Source organism: Stenella coeruleoalba (genome assembly GCF_951394435.1).
Source record: "Stenella coeruleoalba genome assembly, chromosome: 1".
Taxonomy (NCBI): Eukaryota; Metazoa; Chordata; class Mammalia; order Artiodactyla; family Delphinidae; genus Stenella; species Stenella coeruleoalba.
Window position 1 is genome coordinate 1,287,977 of NC_137169.1, and position 21,133 is coordinate 1,309,109.

Genomic DNA, 21,133 nt, shown 5'->3' on the forward strand with positions numbered 1-21,133 from the left:
GCAGGAGCAGGGGCCGGCAGCTGGCCCAGCCCCCAAGTGGGGTGGGAGGGGCGTCCTGCACGAGATGTGGGACACTAGTCAGACTTGGAGGACCTGCCCGGTTCTGGAACGTCCCCTCTGTGCTGAGGCCCCAGGGCTCTCTCCGCAGCTGCCTTGGAGGTGGCCGGCCACCCTGGCTGGGAGGCGTGGCCGGGCTGGGGGAAGGGCTCAGCCTTCTTCTGTTTCTTGTCTCCCCCTGTGGCTCTGCCTGGCGGCCGTCCAGCTCCACCGGCTGCTGCCCCCGGACTCCCCGCACGGGCCTGGGCGGATGAGGGCTGGGGCGGGGCCGGCTGGCCAGTACCGCGAGGACACCTCCCCTGGAGCTGTCCCCCAGCCCTGCAGGAGTTTCCTCTCCTCCCCACAGGCGGACCAGGTTCCATCTGGTGACTTTTCAGGGAAGTACCCCCCCATCCCCGGTGCCGCTGTGAGCCTCTCTCTCCCTCTGCAGCCAGTCCCTGGGGCTCCCTGGGCCCCTCCCGATGTGGGCCGGCACCAGCCTCGGCCCCCCACCGCCTGCCCGCCCTCGCAGCCTCACCCAAGTGATGCCAGGGCAGGAGCCCCCAGAACACAGGCACCAGGGCAGCTTTGAGGGCAGGAGGCCGTGGACGGCTGCTAGCGGAGTCCTCTCCCGAAGGTCTGTCGGATGTGATTAATGCCGCCGCTGTAGCTCAGCGGGGGACCGCCAGGGCTGGGCCTGTCCCTGGCCAGTGCGAGGAGGCCCCGGCTCTGCTGGGTGGGCAGAGGAAGGCCAAACGTTGGGACCCCGCTGTGCTGGAGACCCCCCGGCCCCCCGTGGTGCTCAGACGGCGCCATGTCAGCGTGGGGGCCCACTGCGGGGGAAGGGGCTTGTCCAGGGGGCAGGTGTCCACCAGTGCCCACTGCCACAGGAGGCCGGAACAGCTGAGGACAGCTGTGACCATCACGAACGTTTCTGCTCCGTCACTCTCTGTTGGGTGGTAGACAGAGGGCTCCCGCTGGCCACCCAGGGCTGATCCTGGAAGGAGCTCAGGCCGCGGCCGGAGGGGCAGGGGGCAGGCCGCTGCCATCCCCACCCAGAACAGGAGCAGCAGGGGCCTCTGTGGGCAGGTGGAGGGTGCAGGCCCAGCCCCGCTGGTCGGTCGGCCTGCTGGATGGAGCGTGGCTGGCCACCAGTCTGTCCCCACCCTCTGGGACACGCTCTGTGCCCGACTCCCTGAGGAGTACAGGCCCAGAGAGGGCAGCCCAAGGGGGCAGAGCAGAGCCTGGCCCGCTCGCACCCCGTCCCCCTCTGGCCCTCCTCACGGCCCAGCTGGACGATACAGGGGGACCAGGCCCCCGCCCACCGAACGCTCATCTCCCCCGCTGCCTGCCCCGTGGGGTGGGGGGGCCCTACAGGAGGAAAAGGGCACATCCTGGTGACAGGGTGTCTCCCTCCCTGGCTGCTGCCCTGCCCCCCGGACCCTCAGCTCTCCCCCAGGCTTGTCTGGGGCCAGGCCCAGGCCTTGCTGACCCAGCCAAAGGACCCTCCAGCTCCACTGCCATGGTCCGGACCCCTCAGGCCAGCCAGGGCTCCTGTGTCCCCCGGCCCGGAGCACAGCCACCTTGAGGTTTTGCCTGGGAGGGTGGGCTCGAAGGAGGCAGCTCACACTGCCTGATAAAATAAAAATAGTTGGGGGGGAGACACCCAGACGTGCGGGGGCGTGCCGCTTCTCAGACTAAACGTTTAAATCATCTCCAGCATACGTGAGTGGGCCCGTCTCTCCCTCCTGGAGGCCCCGGCTCCTTCCCCTTCTCCACCTGAGCACTGTCTGAGCGCCTACTGCACGCTTAGCTGGGCCCCCCGTGCAGTGTGGGGGAGGCTGGTGGGGGGCTGAGGACCCTGTGTGTCCTGCTGTTACTGACCATTCTGAGTAAAGTGGACATGGGGAGGGTCCACTGGAAGGTCCTTCAAGAAGGCAAAGAAGCTTCGGAGGAGGAAAGGGCTGGAAGCAGACAAGCAGGGAGGGCAGATGCTGGTTTGCCCCACGAAGGGCAAGTGAACATGGTGTGTGTCCCTTCTGGGGCGGGCCTGCGGCTCCGCAGGAGTCCATGCGGGCACACGTGCGTGTGTGTGTGCGCTCGTGCTGGGAAGCCTGTGGGTGTAATTTGTGGGGTTTATTGGAAGATTAAATTGATTTCCCAGCCTTCCCTGGGGGAGAGGTGGAGATGCCGCTGTCACTGCTCCCTCGTTGCTGCCGCGTTAGGACAAGATCAATCTCGGCCATAAAAACAAAATGAAGCCAGAGCTGCCCGGCTTCTGACCGTCAGGGCGCTCCTTCCTTGGAGCCATGGCCGCCAGTGTCCCGCGGCCGGCCGCCATCCTCCGTGGGGCTTGGGGCAGGAAGGAGTCAGGGGCTGGGGGCCGCCTTCCGACAGCTGGGGGCCCTGAGGCAGGGGGCCGGGCGAGGCCCATCTGAGGCCTCCGTTTCCTGGCGCTGCTGGGCCAGGCGTCCTGGGCGGCGGTTCCGCCGCGGCCGAGGCGAGGACGGCCCCGGGCGCCTCTCCCCTGGGGGTCGTGTGGGGTCGAGGGTGCTGTGCACTGTCCTCGCCTCAGGAGCTGGCCCTGCCCGTCCCGTCTGCTGGGCGCGTCTGCACGCCAGGCTCTGCGGCTGGAGGTGTCAGTGCTGCCTGGTGAGGCTGAGCCCTGGAAGGCTGGACGGCCAGGCCAGACGCCGGCTCCGTGTCGCCTCCTGGAGCCGGCTTGGTGGCCCGGGCCCTGTGCCCACCCCCACTCGAGCGCCTGGTCCCAGCTGGTGCAGGGGCAGAGCTGGACAGGCCTGGACGTCCCCTCCCTGGAGCACACGGTGTGCAGGCGAATACGCGTGGTCCTGTCAGCAGCCACGAGGCAGCGTGAGGAGCCTTGAAGGAATCCCCCAGGGTCACGGGACAGGACCTGGAGAGGGAGCACAGGGGAGGGCCCCTCTGGGTGCAGGGTGGGCGTGAGGATGGAGGGGCCTGGGGACCCCCTCCACGACGGAGCCCTCCTGCCCCTTCCTGACCTGGGTAGCTGGCCCCCAGCTGTCCTGGCCTGGGGGTGCAGGGGGTCCCAGTGCAGGGCAGGCCTCCCGGGTGGGCCTGTCATTCAGGGTGGGACAGGTATGAGGGCCTGGAGGCCAGGTGTGCTGCTTCCTCCCACCTGAGCCCCACAGGGCTGGGCCAGGGCGGCGGACTGGGCACCTGCAGCAGGTGTCCAGGCTCGAGCAGGGAGGCCCCTGACCAAGGGCGTCGACCACAGTTGGGGTCTGGGGCCTTGTGAGGAATGGCAGCCCCCACCCCGGGGAGGGGTGTGTGGGTCCCAGGCAATGGGGGGAGCACACCAGGTTACCTGCCTTTGTGGGGGTGGGGTGAACCTGGCCCAGGTGTGAAGGGCGCTCCAGGGCCCCATCTGTGCCCCCCGTTAGGGGGCCAGGTGGGGCGCTAGGCCCTGCTCCCTCCAGGGGTCACCCAAGTCTGCTCTCAGGCAGCCCCCTGGGGGGCTGTTTCTCAGGCCTTGGGACCTGGGCCCCGAGTGTGACTCTGCGGGAGTGGGGGTCCCAGCTGGTGTTGCTGGCCTGGCACCTTTGGGGGGCTGCTGGGGGTGCGAGGCAGGGGTCCCACACCTCCTGGTTTGGGGGCTGAGCCATGTGGGCTTGGGGCCCGTAGGGGGGTCGCCTCCGGCTTGGCAGTTATCGGGGGCGTGACTTCGCACCCAGTGTGCTTGGCGGCACCGTGCGGGTGACACAGCCCCCCCTGGGAGGGGTGCTCCCCGCCGGCGGCCTGCAGCCCTGGGGCATCCCCGTCTCGCACAGCAGCTGTGGTTCTGCGCCCCCCTGACTCCTGGAGCATCAGAGGAGGAGTGGGGGTCCCCTGGGCAGCGGCCTCGCCAGCAGAGCCCTGCTGAGGCAGATTAGCCGGACCTCATCTGCCCGGTCAGTGGAGGATTATGGCCTGGGGCAGCCGTGGAGACTCAGGGAGCCTGGGATGCAGGGGCCGGGCCCCCTCCCAGAGCCCCTGCCCAGGAAGATGGGGGCACCGAAGCCCCCTGGGGTGGCGGCGGGAGACCCTTGATCAACCAGTGGCTGAGAGCCCAAGGGCGTGGCCTGGGGGGAGAGCTTGGGATGGGGGAGCTTTGCGGGGGGGAGGCGAGGGCACCTCCAGACTGGAGCCAGCTCTGGGGAGGGGAGAGGAGGAGGGACAGGTGTGAGCTGGGTTCGAGGAGACGCAGGCTCTGGGGCGGGAGTGTGTGGTCCAGGGCCACGGAGGGGATGAGGGCGGTGACCACAAGCAGGGTCAGCAGGAAGGAGGGGTGGGTATCACACGGGGCCCAGGGCACCGAGAGTGTGGGCCACTGGGCCTCTGCCGGGGCTACCCCGGCCTTGCTCTGGCCTGATGCTCCCGGGGCTTTCTGGTTCCCCTTCCCCCCACCCCGCCCATCACAGGGGCTCCGGCAGCCTGTGTCTTCCTGAGGACACCCAGGACGAGTCCCCTTTCCAGTTCCGCGCAGAGCCACCTCCTGCAGGGACGGAGCCGGTGCCTCCTGGGCAAAGTTCCTAACTGGGATTGGGTACTTGATTCTGAGTCGATGACGGGACCCTGGTTCTTGTGCTCAACCCAGGTGACCTGTCCTGTCTCCTCAGAGCCTGCGCCACCTACCCTCCCTGACCCTGGACCCAAGGGAGTGTCCCGGGCTGCCCGGTCTCTGGTGCCCTCTGGCCCTGGCTCTGTGGCCTGGCCCGGGCTCCGCCCCTCTGGCTGGGGAGGGGAGGCGGACGGGCCCCGGCACAGCCCAGGAGCAGTGGGGTTTAGGGCAGTGAGGACTGAGGGGTGCAGGCCTAGCACTGCCACAGGCGGCCTGGGACACGGGTTCATGCTGTCCCTGCGGTGCCTGGGCAGGGGGCACAGGGTGGGCTGGGGGCTCGCGGGCCCAGCGGCAGGAGGAACACGAGGTCTTCGGGGCAAGACCCCAGTCCTCCCTGCTGCCGTGACTGGGGTGGGGTTCTGCCCCCTGGCCTGTGCCCCCTTGTCTACCAGGCTGGCCTGCCCTGGGAGCCTCTGACGCCCGGCAGCCCCTGGCCCAGAAGAGGAGGGAGTGCCGCCCACTCTGCCTCTGCTGGTTGCCCCTCGTCTGGGCCTTAGCTGGGTGGCCTTGACTGGGCCTTGTGTCCAGTCAGCAGGCAGCAGGCGGGCCTTCCCTAGGCCCGGCCCTCCTCCCCCAGGACAGGTCGGTCATGAGCAGGGCAGCTGGCCCAGGCCAGCCCAGCCTCTGGGGGCAGAATGCTGTGAGGAATGTGCCCCCTCCGCTGGGAAAGGTCAGTCTTGAGGGCTGGTCCTCGGGGACTGCAGCTGCACGCCAGGGGCCTGGAGCTGGGTGACGGAGGCAAGGAGGGCTAGACCCAGGCTTGGGGACCTGCATCCTTCAGCCAGTGCTGGGAGTCGCAGCACAAAGGGGCCCAGTAGGCCCCGGGTCGCCCGTGGGCCAAACAGGCCCGGCCAGGCAGTCCCGCCCGGCTTGGCTGTAGGGCGCCAGCCCACAGGGAGCTGGGTGCTGGGGGGCAGGGTACTACTGCTTCCGTCCCACCTCCAGGCCCACTGGGACCTCAGGAATCCACTCGGAGTTCCCCTGGAGTACGAGAGCTGTGGGGTGAGATCAGGGCCTTCTCCTGGGGCACAGGCTGGGATGGAGCAGAGCATCCAGCCTGCGGAGGGGTGTAGGGAGACCTCCTGGTGGGGCCTGAGAGCGCGCCCCGGTGGGGGTCCCAGGAGGACCACCCCAGGCCTTACAGCTGTGGTCTTCAGGTCCCCAGGAAGACCACCTGTCTCTCCTGCCTGTCGTTACTCAGCTGGGGCGTGGGGGTGGCCTGGGGCCTTGGCCGACACTGCCACCTGCCTGGTCCCCTCCTGGTCCCTGGCCGGGAGTTCCCTTGGCCTAAATCCTCTGCCAGCTGGGCTGGATCCAGGCTTGGATTAGTGCAGGGATTGGGCAGAGGGTGGGTGGGGCGGGCAGAGGCCCTGCAGCTTCCCCACCTCAGGCCCTGGGGCGTTGCTTCTCCTGGGACCCCTTTGTGGCCCTGGTGGCGGGTGGGCTGGCTCGGGGGCCATCGGGGACAGCAGGTGAGAGGCCAATGCCAGAGGCGCCTGGGAGCAGCCCTGCGGGGGGCCTCGGTGGGCAGTGAGGGGGAGGAAGAAGCCGAGGAGAGAAGGGGGCCCCGTGGAACCCCCGGGCTGCCTGCACCGCCTGACCTGCCGCTGAGGTGGGGCTGGGGGCTGGCCCTCTCTGGCCTCCGTGAGCCCACCCCTGGCCATCATCGGGGCATGTCTGTCCCCTGGCCATTTAACCCCAGCCGGACCGAGGGAATGGTGGCCTGCCGGGCGGAGGCTCTCCTCTGGGTGGGCGGCAGCGTGGCTGTGTCCTCGCAGTGGCAGCTTGGCCCACTAGGTAAGGGAGCAGCCCTGTCTGGTCATCGGGGGCGGGGCCGGCCTGCTCCTCCCTGGCTAGAGCCCCGCCCAGCCCCCCGGGTCACTGGGCTCAGGAGACTGGGGGGGGGCTGCTCCTGGGGTTGTGAAAGGCCTGGTGGCTCCCACCCCACCTCCATGCAAACCTGTAGCCTCCTGACCCCTTGGGTCTCCCTCTGGGGGTCATGCGGCTCCGGCAGCGTCCCCCGGTGCGCCTCTCTGACCCCCCGCTCAGGGCCTGGAGGCTGAACCCCAGGCGGGCAGTGGGGAAGGAAGGGGTGGGGGAGTCAGGGGTAAAGGAGGGGCCGGGGCCACGGTCCTGGTGGACGTGCGGCTGGACACTTCCTGAGGGGGTCCCTGTTACTCTGGGGGGCAGTGGCACCTTCCGCCCAGGTGTGGTGAGGCCAGCATGCTGGTGCCAGACGTGTCGGCCCTTAGAGGCCGGCAGAGTGCCCGACACTGCCGTGAGACTCTGGAGGGTACAGTGTCTGTCTTGGCGGGGCCCCTCCGGCTCTCTGTTCCAACTGGCAGATGGGGCCTGGCCCAGGTACCGCCTTCCAGAACCTGGTCTAGGCCTCGGGGGCCCGCCCCTGTCCCCATCCCCAGCCTCCCCCCTCCCACCTGCTACCTGCGTCCTGGCAGCCATACCGCATCTTTACCTCCCGATGTCTCCCCTGGAGCCCAGCCTCCCTGTGCACGGCTCCCCTCTGTGCCCCCCACCCAATGCCTGCAGTTCAAGGTCAGAGGTTGGCTTCCTCTGAGAAGTCCTCACTGCCTGCTCCCTCGGGCTGACACTGCCCACGGGCCTCCACGCCACCACCTGAGGCTCCTCATCGGGGGGACCTCGTGGGCTAATTACTTGGTGCTTTACCAGGGGGAGGAGAGGGGGAGGAGGAGGAGGAGGGAGGAGAAGGGGAGGGGGGAGGGGAAGGGGAGGAGGAGAGGGGAGGGGAGGGGGAGGAGGAGGGAGGGGGAGGAGGAGGGAGGGGAAGGGGAGGGAGGAGAGGGGAGGGGAGGGGAGGAGGGGAGGGGAGGGGGAGGAGGGGAGGGGAGGGAGGAGAGGGGAGGGGGAGGAGAGGAGGGGATGGGGAGGAGGAGGGAGGGGAAGGGGGAGAGGGGAGGGGAGGAGAGGGGAGGGGAGGGGAGGGGGAGGAGGGGAGGGGAGGGGGAGGAGGGGAGGGGAGGGGGAGGAGGGGAGGGGAGGGGGAGGAGGGGGGAAGGGAGGGGGAGGAGGGGAGGGGAGGGAGGAGAGGGGAGGGGGAGGAGAGGAGGGGATGGGGAGGAGGAGGGAGGGGAAGGGGGAGAGGGGAGGGGAGGAGAGGGGAGGGGAGGGGAGGGGAGGAGGGGAGGAGGGGAGGGATGGGAGGAGGAGGGAGGGGAAGGGGGAGAGGGGAGGGGAGGGGAGGGGAGGAGGGGAGGAGGGGAGGGGATGGGAGGAGGAGGGAGGGGAAGGGGGAGAGGGGAGGGGAGGGGAGGGGGAGGAGGGGAGGGGAGGGGGGAGGAGGGAAGGGGAGAGGAGGGGAGGAGGGGAGGGGAGGGGAGGGGAGGGGAGGGGGGAGGGGAGGGGAGGGGAGGAGGGGGAGGGGAGGAAGGGGAGGGGGAGGGGAGGGGAGGGGAGGGGAGGGGAGAGGCAGTGGGGCCCCCTGGGGGAAGGTGTCGGCTCTGCACCTTCCCAGACCTGTGTGGGGCCTTGGCCTCGGGGAGCCTCCTCTGTGGCCTCGGGGTGGATGTGTGTGCGTGTGAGGAGGGCAGCTTTCCTGAAGATGCCACGGGAAGGGGATGCAGGCTCTCAGGAGCGCCTGCGGCCGGGCCAGTGAGCCAGGCTGGGCATCGTGGGGGGCTGCCTGCATGCCGCCCACCTGGGTCCACCCTGTGCCTGGCCCGGGACCTCGTTGCCTAGCAGCTCCTGAGAGCGGGCTCGGCCACCCATCCCTGTGTCCTCTCGTGTGTCATAGCCTTTGGGGCAGGTCATGGTGGTGGAAGGGGGTGGGTGGGAGGCCGCTGAAGCAGGGCAGAGCTGGGGGGTGGGAAGGGTCCCGTCTGGGACCTCGCCTGGCCCTTGGGCCGCAGGACCATTGGGGAGGCCAACAGGAGCCCGGCTGGGCAGAATCGGTCCAATTCTCTGTGTGGACTCTGGCCTCTCATCAGGGTCCCAGATTGGATCTGTGACCTGGGCCAGCACCTGGGGCCTCAGGCAGGCCTGGGGTCTGAGTTCGGTGCCCTGGTGGGTGGGTGGTCTCTGCACCCCCTTGAGCACGTGGGGCGTGGGGCTGAGGCTGCAGTGAGCACAGAGGGGCCGCTGCAGCGCTCACCGGCACCCGTCTGTGTCCGTCTGTGTCTGTCTGTGTCTGTCTGCGTCGGTCCGTCTGTGTGCCGGGTCGGTGGCCGCCAGTGGAGCGATGCATGCGTGCCATGCAGGCGGGGACGCAGATGGTGAAGCTCCGTGGCGGCTCCAAGGGCCTGGCCCGCTTCTACTTCCTGGACGAACATCGCTCCTGCATCCGCTGGCGGCCCTCACGCAAGAACGAGAAGGCCAAGAGTGAGTGGGGTGGCCCTGCGTGGGGGAGCGGTGGGCAGGGCAGAGCCCCCAGACCAGCACCCAGGGGGCCAGAGGACCCTCCCAGAGCAGCCACTGGGCAGCTGAAGGGGCAGCAAGACCTGAGCCCTGGAAGTCCCCAGGCCCGGCCCATGGGCTCAGCTGGCCTTGGAGATCCTCGGTGACATCTGGACGCGGTGGGGTGAGGGCCCTGGCCCTGCTGCCCACCTAGCAGAGCCCTTGGGACTCAGTGGAGACTGAGTAGCCCCAGCGCCCAGCCCTGCACCGGATGCTGAGATGCGCTGAGAGGCAAAAGTCCTTCAGTCTAGCCGGGGAGATAAGACGCTCGTGAGCAGAGAGAGACCCTGCTGGGCACCCTGAGGGTGCGACCCCGGTGCCTGCCGAATGCTGGCCCAGGCAGCCTGGGTGTGAGCAGCTGACAGGCGTGTGGAGGCTGCAGAGCCGTCTGGATGGGTGGTGGCGGGTAATGAGCTGTGAGGATTTGGGCAGGGACCAGGCTGGGGGTCCTGGGGGTCAGGAAGAGACACGTGAGTCCTTACAGGCGAGAGAGGGGACTTTATGGCCCCTCCTCTGGCTTTGGCGACTGGAGAGACGCAGGTGTGCCGGGGCAGGGCCTCAGCCCCATGGTTGCTAAGGGCACTGCTGCCACCATGGGGCCCAGGAGAGAGCCACGCTGTGGAGCCCCCTGGGAGGGTGTCTTGGAGGAGGGGGCTGGGACTGCCCTGTGGGCCCCGGGGAGGTGGAACCGCCACTGGCTGCTCAGGCAGGAGCCCCTGTGCTCCATTCGGAGCGCCTGCTCTGTGCCATGCACAGTTCCCGGCACTGGGCATCCTTTGGGAACTGAGCCGCCATGAAGCTGGTCTTTTGAGTGCGAGGTGGGTGACACCACCTAACGGTAGGATAACTTCACATCATGCTGAGTGATGAGAACACAGGATGGCAAATAGAGGGGAGCAGGTGGGTGGGGGTCGTGGAGGCCCCGCTGGGGAAGGGGTGACAGGGCAGAGACCAGCAGGCTAGGACAGGGGGAGACCAGCTGACTCTGGCCATGGAGGGGTCCCCAGGAGGGAGGAACAGTGTGGGGGCAGCTGTCTCCTGACTGCCAGTGCCCCCTAATCTGGGGGCCCAGAACCCCCACCCCCACCATGAACATGCGTGTGCACAGGGAGCTGGGGAGGCGGGAGCTCCCGGGGAGGGGGTAGTGGGGGCAGAAGACAGAAGGACTCGCGCACCCTTCACTGTGCGAGTGGGGAAGACCCATCGTTACTGCACGGGACACGATGACGTCCAGGGTGGTGCCGAGCCTGCCGCCGGGGGCAGGGGCCGGGCAGGGGGTGCAGTGCTGGAGTCCCTGGCTGTGCCGAGCCCAGGGTGCTTGCTCCCAGCGGGGATGCTGCCCACCTGTGCCCCGACTGCCTGGGAAGGGGCCCTGCCTCAGGCACGGGAACAGGCCCTACAAACGCCCTTCTCAGCTCATCTCCTCGCGGTGACTCAGCTTCTGAACGGAGGCCCCGCGGAGCTGCAGGCGCTGCAGCCAGTGCTGAAATTCCCGATGACGCCTGAGCTGGTGTGCCAAGCCGGGCCCCGCTGCCCCCCGGCCCCACCTGGTGCCAGCCTTTATTACCGAGGCGGCCCCAGGCTCAGACGGGGCGGGAGACCCCAACGGGCCCCAGCTGTTGCTGAGAGTGCCTTGGGGCCTGCGGGTGGAGGACGCCCGGCCCCGGGGAGGGCCGTGACCGTGCCCCCCGCCCCCTGCAGTCTCCATCGACTCCATCCAGGAGGTGAGCGAGGGGCGGCAGTCAGAGGTCTTCCAGCGCTTCCCCGACAGCAGCTTCGACCCCAGCTGCTGCTTCAGCATCTACCACGGCAGCCACCGAGAGTCGCTGGACCTGGTCTCGCCCAGCGGCGACGAGGCGCGCACCTGGGTCACCGGCCTGCGCTACCTCATGGCTGGCATCCGTGACGAGGACAGCCTGGCCCGCCGCCAGCGCACCCGGGACCAATATCCTCACGGACGGCGGGAGGGCCCCGGGGACCACCCCTCGCTGTCCACCGTGGGGGGCAGGTGAGCCCCAGCTGGCTCACATATTTCGGGAAGGGGAACTTGGGCGGGGTCCTCCACGCCTTCCTGCCCCGGGAGGGGAGGGGAGGGGAGGGGAGGGAGGCGCAGCTGGCCTTGCTGCACCTCCGTTGGCCCCTAACTTGGCCCCAAAGTGGCTGAAGCAGACGTTTGACGAGGCCGACAAGAACGGCGACGGCAGCCTGAGCATCGGGGAGGTCCTGCAGCTGCTGCACAAGCTGAACGTGAACCTGCCGCGGCAGAGGGTGAAGCAGATGTTCAAGGTGAGGCCGCGGGGCCGCCAGGGTCCTGGGGACAGGCGTGTGTCCGGCAGCAGGCCGGCCCTGTCCAAGCTGCAGGAGGTCCCGGGCAGTGCCATCCAGGCTGCAGGAAATGGCAGGGAAGCAGCCGTCCTGCACCTGTGCGGGGCGGTCAGTCAGACGCCCCAAGCTGCCCCCTGTTCGCAGCTGTGCCGGCACCACTGCAGCAGCTCCCGGGGCCTCCCCAGGCCGGCGGACCGGACACGTGGGCAGGCGCCGGGTCAGCGAGGGGAAGCACCCGCAGGACCCGCACCCCACGTCCCACACTGCCCCGCGATTCCCCAGGCTTAGTGGGGTGCACGGGCCCTGCCTTTTGGGCAGCAGCTCTGGTTACCCACCGCGCAGCCTGTGGTCCCCAGCCACCCCGGTGTTAGCAGTTATGAAAATGCATCCTCAGCTGAGCGGCGGCCTTTATTGTCTGTAATTAGTTTCTCTCTTTGTGGAACCGCTGCTGGGCCGGGGGAGGAAGGCGGTGTCAGCAGGTCCTGGATCCGGGTGGGGACGGGCGAGCAAACTCCACCTCACTCAGGCCTCACTGTCTTGCTGCCACCTGGGAAGAGGGTTCCATGAGCTTGAACCAGGCCCTGTGCCCCAACAAACACACACACACACACACACACACACACACACACACACACACACACACAGACACAGACACACACAGACATACACACACACACACACACACACACAGAGCCAACTGCTCCAGAGGCTCGGCGCCCGGCTGCCCCCTTCTGGGCTCTCGTGAGGGACGGGAGGTTGTGCTTGGCTGGAGCTAGGGGAGCTGGCCGGCCCGGAGCGCGTGGATCCGTGCGTGAATGGCGGGGGCAGGGTGGTGTGAGCAGAGTGCTCTCGGACTGCTGGGTGAGTACTGGGGGGCTCACAGGGCCCCTCCTGAAGGCCCCAGCGGGGACAGAGCCGGCCTGGGCAGTGAGGGGCTGGCAGATAGCTCAGGCCCGCAGAGCAGCCCCACCGTTCCCTGCCTGCCCTGCTTCCAGGGGCAGCTCGGGGGTCAGCGGTGCCTTCCAGAACGGTGAGGCTGTCAGGGGCTCAGATTGGCCTCGGAGGCAGGACGAGAGACGAGTGCCCCCCACGGAATGGGTGCGAGTGGGTACAGGCTTCTGGGGCCTGAAGGTCCGCCACCAAGACCTTCCTTGAAAATGCCCCCCGCTGGAGCTCCGGAGAGCCCACGCCCCCTGCCCCTCCTGTAAGGAGGCTGGGCCTCTCCCGCACCCCCTGGGCACAAAAGGGGCTCCCCACAAAGCCCTCTGACCAGCCCCAGGACTAGTGGTGCCCGGGCGCTGTCCAGGCCGCTTCAAGGAGGACCTGCCAGGGGGGCCCTGGAGAAAGGCCAGCGGGGGGCTGTGGGCCAGACCTGCTGACCCCAGACCCTGGGCAGCTCAGCCCCAAGTGGGCGCTGTCCACGGTGGTCCCTGAGCACCTGGGCCTCCCTGCCCATCTGCACGGGGCCCTCTGTGGGCACTCGGGAGCCCAGGGAAGGAGGGCTGACCTCCAGCGGGGCAGAGCGGCTCTGATAATTAGTAACAATTTTATGGTCGAGAAATCTCAATATTGTTTCCACTGCCTGGAACTGCCCTAATCAAAGGAGAGATCTGTATGGTGGGTAACGAGTGGCTTGAGCGTAATTTCATGAAGCCTAAAATAACCGTGGAACACAGGCCAGGCCGCACCCCGGGCGGCTCTGAGGCCTGGCCCAGCAGCACAGCTCCGGCCGGCGTGTGCTTTTAGCCACCGCGGTTTCCCTTTGTGGAGAGGAGAGCGGCTGCGTGACCACATAGAGAGGCGTTTCTGGGGCCGAGGGCTCAGAGCCGCCTTTTGGGCCCCTGAGGGCCTCGTCGTCACAGAGCATTTTCAGCCACCACCTCGGCATGCGGCCCAGCCCGGAGCCCGCGGAGAGGCCAGATCACCCTGCATCTCTGCCCAGCTGCAGCCACGGCCCCTGGGAGGGCTACCAGCCCGACTCCGTCCCAGAGGGGCCCTTTGACCTGCAGCGAGTGCCCTGCCCGGGTCCGTCCCACCAGCTCTAGACACAGGGCTGCCCCCAAACCTGGCACAGACACAGGGTGGCATCTGCTGGCCCCGTGCAAGTGGCCCTGGGATGGGCCCCTCATACCAAGCTGGCCCTGTCCTGGCCTTGGTGTGAGCACCCGGCATGGGCACCCGGGTCCTGGAGGGAGATGCTCGGGCTGTGCTGGGCGCCCACCTAGGGTCCAAGCCGGGGCAGGCAGGGCAGCCTTCCCAGGAGCCCTACTCTCTCCGGGGCCGGGGACATGGGGGTGGCTGTAGCCTGCACCTGGCTCGCTGGTGATGCTTCTGGTGCAGAGGGGGGCCTCATTCCCATCTCCAGCCACCCCAGATTGTGTGGCCATAGGAGAAAAGAATGCAGACGCCCCGAGAGGCTGGCTGCACTGCTCTCCATGGTGCTGAACCTGGGGTCTCTTTTTGCCAGGCAGTCGCACCCACCCCCACCCCCCACCCCCCACCCCCCACCCTGCTCACCAGGCTAAGGACCTAACCTCGGCACTCAGGGTCTTGAGTACCTTCCACATGGTCCTTCTGGCCCAGCTCCAGGGACCCCCATGACTTCCTAAGGGCAGCCTGGCCTCCAGCACTGGGTGCCCTTGACCTCTGGGTCTGTCCCTGGCTTGGGCTCTTGGTGTCCCCAGGGTCTGACACCTCAGCAGGTGCTCCCTGAGTGAGTGGATTCATGAAGGAGTCTGTGGTCTCATTAGCAGCCTGGTGGGTTTGCCTGGGGGGTTCCTGTGGGTATTGTGTGAGCTGCTCTCTGGTCTCAGCCACGGTCCTCGCATCTCTGCTGTGGCAGCTGGAGTCTGGGATTCCTGCATGCCCGGGGGCCCTGTGCTTCTCCAGTCAATGGACGGCCAACCCTAGTTACAGATCACAGCCCAGCGTAGGCATTAGCTCCTGGGTGGGGTGTCGCTGGCTGCAGGGTGGGGTGCTTCTCCAGGGTGGGGTGACTTTGCTGGGTTCAGTTGCAGGTTGACCTGGGAAGGCTCGGAAAGGGGGAGGTGGGATGCAAGCTGTGTTAACGGGTCACTCGGTGGCTTCTTGGCGGGAGAGGCGAGGGGGAGCCCAGTGAGGACGCCGCTGCCGGGTTTGGGGAGCAGTCGTGAGCCCGTGGCGTGGCCAGTGGTGCTGGAAGCGGGAGGGGTGATTCGACTCAAGCTTGACTGAGGGATGGGGAGCTTGGAGGTACCCTCGCGGCTGAGGCCCGGGGTGGGATGTGAAGGGACCTGGAGGCCTTGCGTTACAGGAAGCAGACACAGACGACCACCAGGGGACACTGGGCTTCGAGGAGTTCTGTGCCTTCTACAAGATGATGTCCACCCGCCGGGACCTCTACCTGCTCATGCTGGCCTACAGCGAGCACAAAGACCACCTGGACGCCGCCGACCTGCAGCGCTTCCTGGAGGTGGAGCAGAAGGTGAGCGTCCCCGGCAGGAGCCGGGCTCCTGGCAGCTGCGGCCTCACCGCGGCCTCCCGGGGCATTTGAGCCCGTCCACAGTGTGGCTGAGAGCTTGGGGAAGTGTGGGCACCAGTCTGGCATTTGAGGCCCCCTTACTGCACCTGCCTCGGTTCCTGGCTCGGGCCACAGCCTCCAAGCCAGTGGGGAAGGAGAGGGGCTCAGCCCTGACCGTGGCCCCCCCGGAGCTCCCAGAGGGGAGCCCGTGCTTGACCCCGGCCCCGGCACTGGCGTCGAGCATCTTCTGGCCTAGGTCCCTTGGCCCAGCCTTCGGGCCTGGTCCAGCCACGTGGGTCTGGCCGGCTCCCACCCCCAGGGCTCTGGGCCCACTGCCAACTCACTCCGACATTTGTCCAGCAGACGTGCGGGTGCTTCTGGGTGCCAGCAGGGTGCGCCTGCCTCTACTGTCCCCGGCCCCAGGCGCCCTATCCGTCCTGAGAGGCCGAGTGCTCCCCGCCTGGCTCAGGGGTCTGGACCCCTCCTCCCAGGCCCAGGTTGGGGGGGGGAAGGCCACCCCCTGAGGGGACAGCGCTGCCACAGGGGGGCTCGGACCGCGGACGGCGTGGGTGCGGCTACCGTGGGCAGCGCCCGAGTGAGGCTGAGGGGCCGCTGTTCCGACAGGGGTGGAGGGAGGGAACGCGACCCGGGCTGGGATGGGTAGAACTGACCCGTTGCTCCCTGACCTTTGCCCTAAGCTCTCCAGAGCTCTTCTTACCGTCTGCGGCCCGAACTATCCACCGGCTGGGTGGTTTGAGCCCTGGCCCCTGACTCTGGGCCTCCTGGGTCCACAGCTGCTCCAAGCTCTGACCCCATTTGCCCCCTCCCCCCACTACATACCCATCCCCACATTCCTGGGGACGTCCAGGTAGCCCTGCTGGTGGGCCTGCCTCTGGGAGTGGGAGGCTCCCGGGGGCTGCACTGTGGGGCCCTGGGAAATCACTCAGCCTCTGACACACGGGTCCACCAATGGGCAAGGCCACCTTGGGCTCGGCTGCCACGCACAGCTTTCTTGCGAGGGACTTGGGGAGGCGACAGGAGGGGCAGGTGAGCCCCCTGGGCTCCTCCAAGGTGGGACGTGGTCCTTCTCACAGCAGGCCTCGCTCCCTGCCAGCCCGCCCTGGTCCACAGCCCTCGAGACCCCTAACACAGCAGCGGTGGCGGGTGGCCCGGCTGATGATGCCAAGGGTCCTCGGTTAGCACCAGCTCCTGCAAACCCAGGGGACCCTCTGGAGTCTGCTGGTCCCTGAGTCCCAAGTCTCATGCCACTGGGGGTGGCCAGTGAGCCCCCAATCGGGGGAGCAGCCGCAGGGACCAGGGCCTCAGCCTCGCGTGGTCAGCGCCCGTGCGGGAGGCGGCCCGCGGTGGGGCCGGAGATGGGCCAGCCTGGCCTCAAGCCCCTGCTCTGGCCTAGATGACGGGCGTGACCCTCGAGAGCTGCCGTGACATCATCGAGCAGTTTGAGCCCTGCCCGGAGAACAAGAGTAAGGGGACCATGGGCATTGACGGTGAGTGGGCGCCACGCCGGCCCAGCTGCGCTGCCGGATCAGCGGGGTGCGGCGGGGTCCACGCGGCACGGGGGCGGGCGGTCCCGGCACACGGGGCTGAGCCCCTCGCCCCCACCACGCCCCCCCAGCAGGTTTCACCAACTACACTCGGAGCCCCGCTGGCGACATCTTCAACCCGGAGCACCACCGCGTACACCAGGACATGACGTGGCCGCTGAGCCACTATTTCATCACCTCGTCTCACAACACCTACCTCGTGGGCGACCAGCTCATGTCCCAGTCGAGGGTGGACATGTACGCCTGGGTCCTGCAGTCCGGCTGCCGCTGCGTGGAGGGTGAGTGCTGGGGCTCTGGGACCCAGCACGCCCCTCGGCCCCAGGGGCCGGGCCTAGGCCGTGGGCTGATGTCTCCTGTGGGAGGGCGGGGTGGCCCCGAGGAGCCCTCTGGAGTCTCTGGGCACGGTTTGTGCCCTCTGCCTGGCCGGGGCCGGGATACGTCTCTCCTGGTGTTAACTGCGGCGCAAGAGGACCGCCTCCGGTTAGCGTCCACGGGCCGTGGGTCTCTGGGCAGTGGTGGTCCGGGCCCTGGCACCCACTGAGGCCTGTGTGCCTGCAGTGGACTGCTGGGATGGGCCTGACGGGGAGCCCATTGTGCACCATGGCTACACTCTGACCTCCAAGATCCTCTTCAAAGACGTCATTGAAACCATCAACAAATACGCCTTTGTCAAGAGCGAGTGAGTGGCTGGGACTGGGGGGCTGGCCCGGGTGGGGGGAGGGGCTCAAGGGCCTCATCCTGCCCCTCCGGTACATCCTTTCTGCGGAGCAGCGCAGCCTTTTGGCGGCTGGTTTCTTGTTGAGGGTGGGGGCAGGGCAGGGGCAGAGGAGAGGGAAGGCGGTGGACGCAGGAGCAGCAGCTGGGCCAGGCAGGACGTGTGTGTCAGCGGCTCCGGGCCACAGACACCTGGTGTCAGAGGCCTTCCACAGTGGCGGCACTAATTGCTCTTAAGAAGTTACTCTGTGTCCAGACTCAACTTGCGTCACTCAGAACGGCTAGAGACACTGCTGAACAAAATCCAGTTTAGTTTCTGGGAATAGAAGACGGCCTCCCCACACTGCTACCCTCGAGTCTCAGCTCAGTGAGGCTCGCGGGTGAGGGTGAAGGAGGGGGGAGGGGAAGCGAGACTGATTTAAGAAGTAGAAACAGGGGTGCCCCTCCGGGAAGACCTGGCACAGGCTGTGTCTTGGAAGGGAGTGGGAGGGAGGGATCTCTGCAGGGCCTTCTGGCCTCTGGAATTGCAGGTGAGGGGGCGTCTCAGGGCAGGGGGGCTGGGACACACAGGTCTCCTGCTGGGGTCTCAGGACAGGGCTTGCACCTCCCATGCCAGCATAATCTCTGTGGGCACAAGGTCCTCCCCCAGGCCTCAGCGCCCTGACTGGGAGATGGGGCGGGGCGGACCTTTGCCCCAGGCTGTGCCTCTCACGTCGCAGGACTCGCCCCCCTCCTGCTCTAGTTTCTGACCTCTAGGTCGGGGTCATTTACATTTTCCAAAGGGATTCTGTTGCCTTTTGGCAAAAATCCAAGTAAATGTGCCCATGACTAAGGAAATTAACAACTGAAGAACTTACCATGAAAGTCCACGCGCTGCACTCCCCACTCTGCACTCCCCACTCTGCACCACGTAGGTAATAATGACGTTCCCCCGATGGTGTGTACCAGGCTATGTCTCCCTCCTTATTGGGCCCCAGGGCCACGCACAGGACAGCGTCTGCAGTATCTCGGTGAATGGGATTATCTCTCTCACGGTCTATCCATTGCACCTCGGTGTAGTCCACGCCATTCTTTTTTGGCCGTGCTCTGTGGCTTGTGGGATCTTAGTTCCCCCACCAGAGGGGGACTAACCCTAACCCTGGGCTCCCTGCAGTGCAAGGGCGGAGCCCTAACCCTGGACCACCAGGGAGGTCCCCCACGTCATTTTCAAACCATGACTTGCTTGAACGTTTCCTTTTGTTTTTCCTGGAGTTTCTGTTCGCCTTTGTTATTTTCTTATTGGGAGAAGAAGTACATGCCTCCGTTACCCATCCCTAAGGTCTCCCAGCTCCTTTCCCCCACACTCTCTTGCTTTTGAAAGCCATTGGTGGGCCCCTTCCCAGAGTGGCTGGCAGCCCCGTCTATCCTGGGCTCCTGTGAAGATTCCTCCTCATCCAGTGGTGCAGGTGACCTGCAGTCCTACATAGGTGAGACCTAGCCTTCCCCTGGCCTTATTCTGCTCCTTCCCTCTCGGGGCCACAGGTATCCAGTGATTCTGTCCATCGAGAACCACTGCAGTGTCGTCCAGCAGAAGAAGATGGCCCAGTATCTGACCGACATCCTTGGGGACAAGCTGGACTTGTCATCAGTTAGCAGCGAGGATGCCACCACGCTACCCTCTCCACAGATGCTCAAGGGCAAGATCCTGGTGAAGGTGAGCCCTGCCTACCCCCCTGGGGCCAGCGTCCTGCTGAGCCTCCGACCTCCGACCTCTAACCTGCAGTCAGGTCAAGGGCAAGGCCCTGCTGGGGTTCGGCGCCATCTGCGATAGATTTGAGGGGCCACAGGGCAAGCCTGCCCCTGACCTGGCCTCCTTCTCCCCGTGGCTGTCAATCAACTTGGGGCCTTTGGCATCACCCCCGGGCATGTCCCTCCCACGCCGCTGCCGCAAGGATGGGTGGGCTGGCCCTGCCCCCGGCCTGAGAGCCACGAGCAAGCTTGGGAAAGGCTCCTACGCTTTGCTGCTGCTCCTGTGGGTGCCGGCCCCCCAGCACTTCCCACAGGGCCCCTGCCGAGGTCCACCTCCTCCCCCAGGGCAAGAAGCTCCCAGCCAACATCAGCGAGGACGCTGAGGAGGGCGAGGTGTCTGATGAGGACAGTGCAGACGAGATCGATGAGGACTGCAAGCTCCTCAACGGGGATGTGAGTGGGGGTGGGGGGCTTTGGGGGCCGGTGGAGCTGCAGACCTGAACAGCCAGCTCAAGCCTCGTAGAAGGGAGGTGGCAGGGACAGAGGGGCAGGGGGCAGATTCTGAGGGTGATTTGCAAAGCTGCCAGGCTGCTGGGCACCCCCCTGCCCAGCCCTCCACACAGGGCACGAACCCCGAGTTCCCAGCTAGCGGCTGTCACCTCTTCTCAGAGAGTCGCTGGGACCAGGGGCAATGCTGGGAGGCTGAGGCTGAGGAGTCCACAAGGGCTTTGAGCAGCCGAGCGGCAGGCGGGGGTGGGGGTGGGGACGCTCTAATTAGCCTCTTCCCTCTTCTGGGTACCGCCAAGGTATTATTTCTCCCTGAGGGGCCATCGGATGGGAGAATAATTGTGCGGCTGGCTAATTGTTTTAGAAAGCCCTGAGGCAGTGGATTCCTGCCGCTCTGGGTGGGTTTGCAGGTTTCCCTGGAGCAGGTTTCCCTGCCTGGCCAGGGGTGATAGTAAGCCCTCGGTCTGTGGTGGCCACCTTGCACCCACTCCAGCCTGGCTGGGCATGCGGGTGCCCAGATGCCCAAGGCCCAGGCCCTGCCTGGAGGGTTCCAGTTGGTCAGGGCCACGCTGGGGTCTGTCCCCACCCCATCCATCTTCTTGAGGTGCACGGTGGCTGGTGGTGGGTTCCCAGATCCTGAGCTGCTGAGCGGCTCTCAGAGCCCAGAGCGGCCGCCGGGTGCCCGGTGAGCGGTCCACTTGGTCCGGCGGGCAGCATCGTGCACCTGAAGGAGACAGGTGTTAGAATCAGATGGGCCTGGGCTCAGGGCCTGCTCGGCACTGTCTGAGGCTCCGGGACAAATCACATGCCGGGGCGCACAGCAAGGTGATGTGGGAGCGAGCCTGGAGCCAGCTCCAGGCGTGAGCTGGAGCTCACGTGGGGTGAGCGTGAAGTGGTGCTGGCCCTGCCCGAGACCGGACGCTGTCCCCGCTGCTGCCCGCAAGCTGGGGACCGAGGCCAAGGGGCTGGCCGTCCGCCTCTTGCAGGCCTCCACCAATCTGAAGCGTGTGGAAAACATTGCCAAGAGGAAACTGGATTCCCTAATGAAGGAGGCGAAGATTCGGGACTGCGAAGACCCCAGTGACTTCACCGCGTCCACACTGCCCCCGCCTGGCAAACTCGGGCACACGGCAGAGGCCAAAAAGGTGGGAGCCCCGAGGCAGGCGGGGTCGGCCTGCAGCTGGGAGAGGGGCCGGAGCGTGAGGTTTCTGCGTAGCTGTGCACACACACCTGCACACACACACACCTGCCCCCCCCAACCTGGCCACACACACATACCTGCACACACACACACACACCTGCACGCACACAGCTACACGCACACACACCTGCCCCCCCAAACCTGGCCACATACACAGCTGCACACACCTGCACACACACACCTGCACACACACACACCTGCCCCCCCCACCTGGCCACACACACATACCTGCACACACACACACACCTGCACACACACATACCTGCACGCACACACACACCTGCACGCACACACACCTGACCCCCCAAACCTGGCCACACACACACACCTGCACACACACCTGCACACACACCTGCACACACACACACCTGCACGCACACACACCTGCCCCCCCCACCTGGCCACACACACATACCTGCACACACACACACACCTGCACACACACACCTGCACACACACATACCTGCACGCACACACACACCTGCACGCAC

At 66.8% G+C, this 21,133-nt stretch overlaps 1 protein-coding gene across 1 annotated transcript in view; it reads left to right on the forward strand.

Moving 5' to 3' along the window:
• The window catches only part of PLCH2 (phospholipase C eta 2), a 65,688-nt gene that overhangs the window by 32,592 nt on the left and 11,963 nt on the right, over nucleotides 1-21,133 (forward strand). The window contains 10 exon segments of the mRNA XM_079941005.1: nucleotides 8,882-9,028; nucleotides 10,805-11,100; nucleotides 11,261-11,389; nucleotides 14,721-14,891; nucleotides 16,342-16,435; nucleotides 16,567-16,770; nucleotides 17,051-17,171; nucleotides 18,728-18,899; nucleotides 19,280-19,387; nucleotides 20,428-20,640. Coding sequence (XP_079797131.1) covers nucleotides 8,882-9,028; nucleotides 10,805-11,100; nucleotides 11,261-11,389; nucleotides 14,721-14,891; nucleotides 16,342-16,435; nucleotides 16,567-16,770; nucleotides 17,051-17,171; nucleotides 18,728-18,899; nucleotides 19,280-19,387; nucleotides 20,428-20,640 — 1,655 coding nt within the window.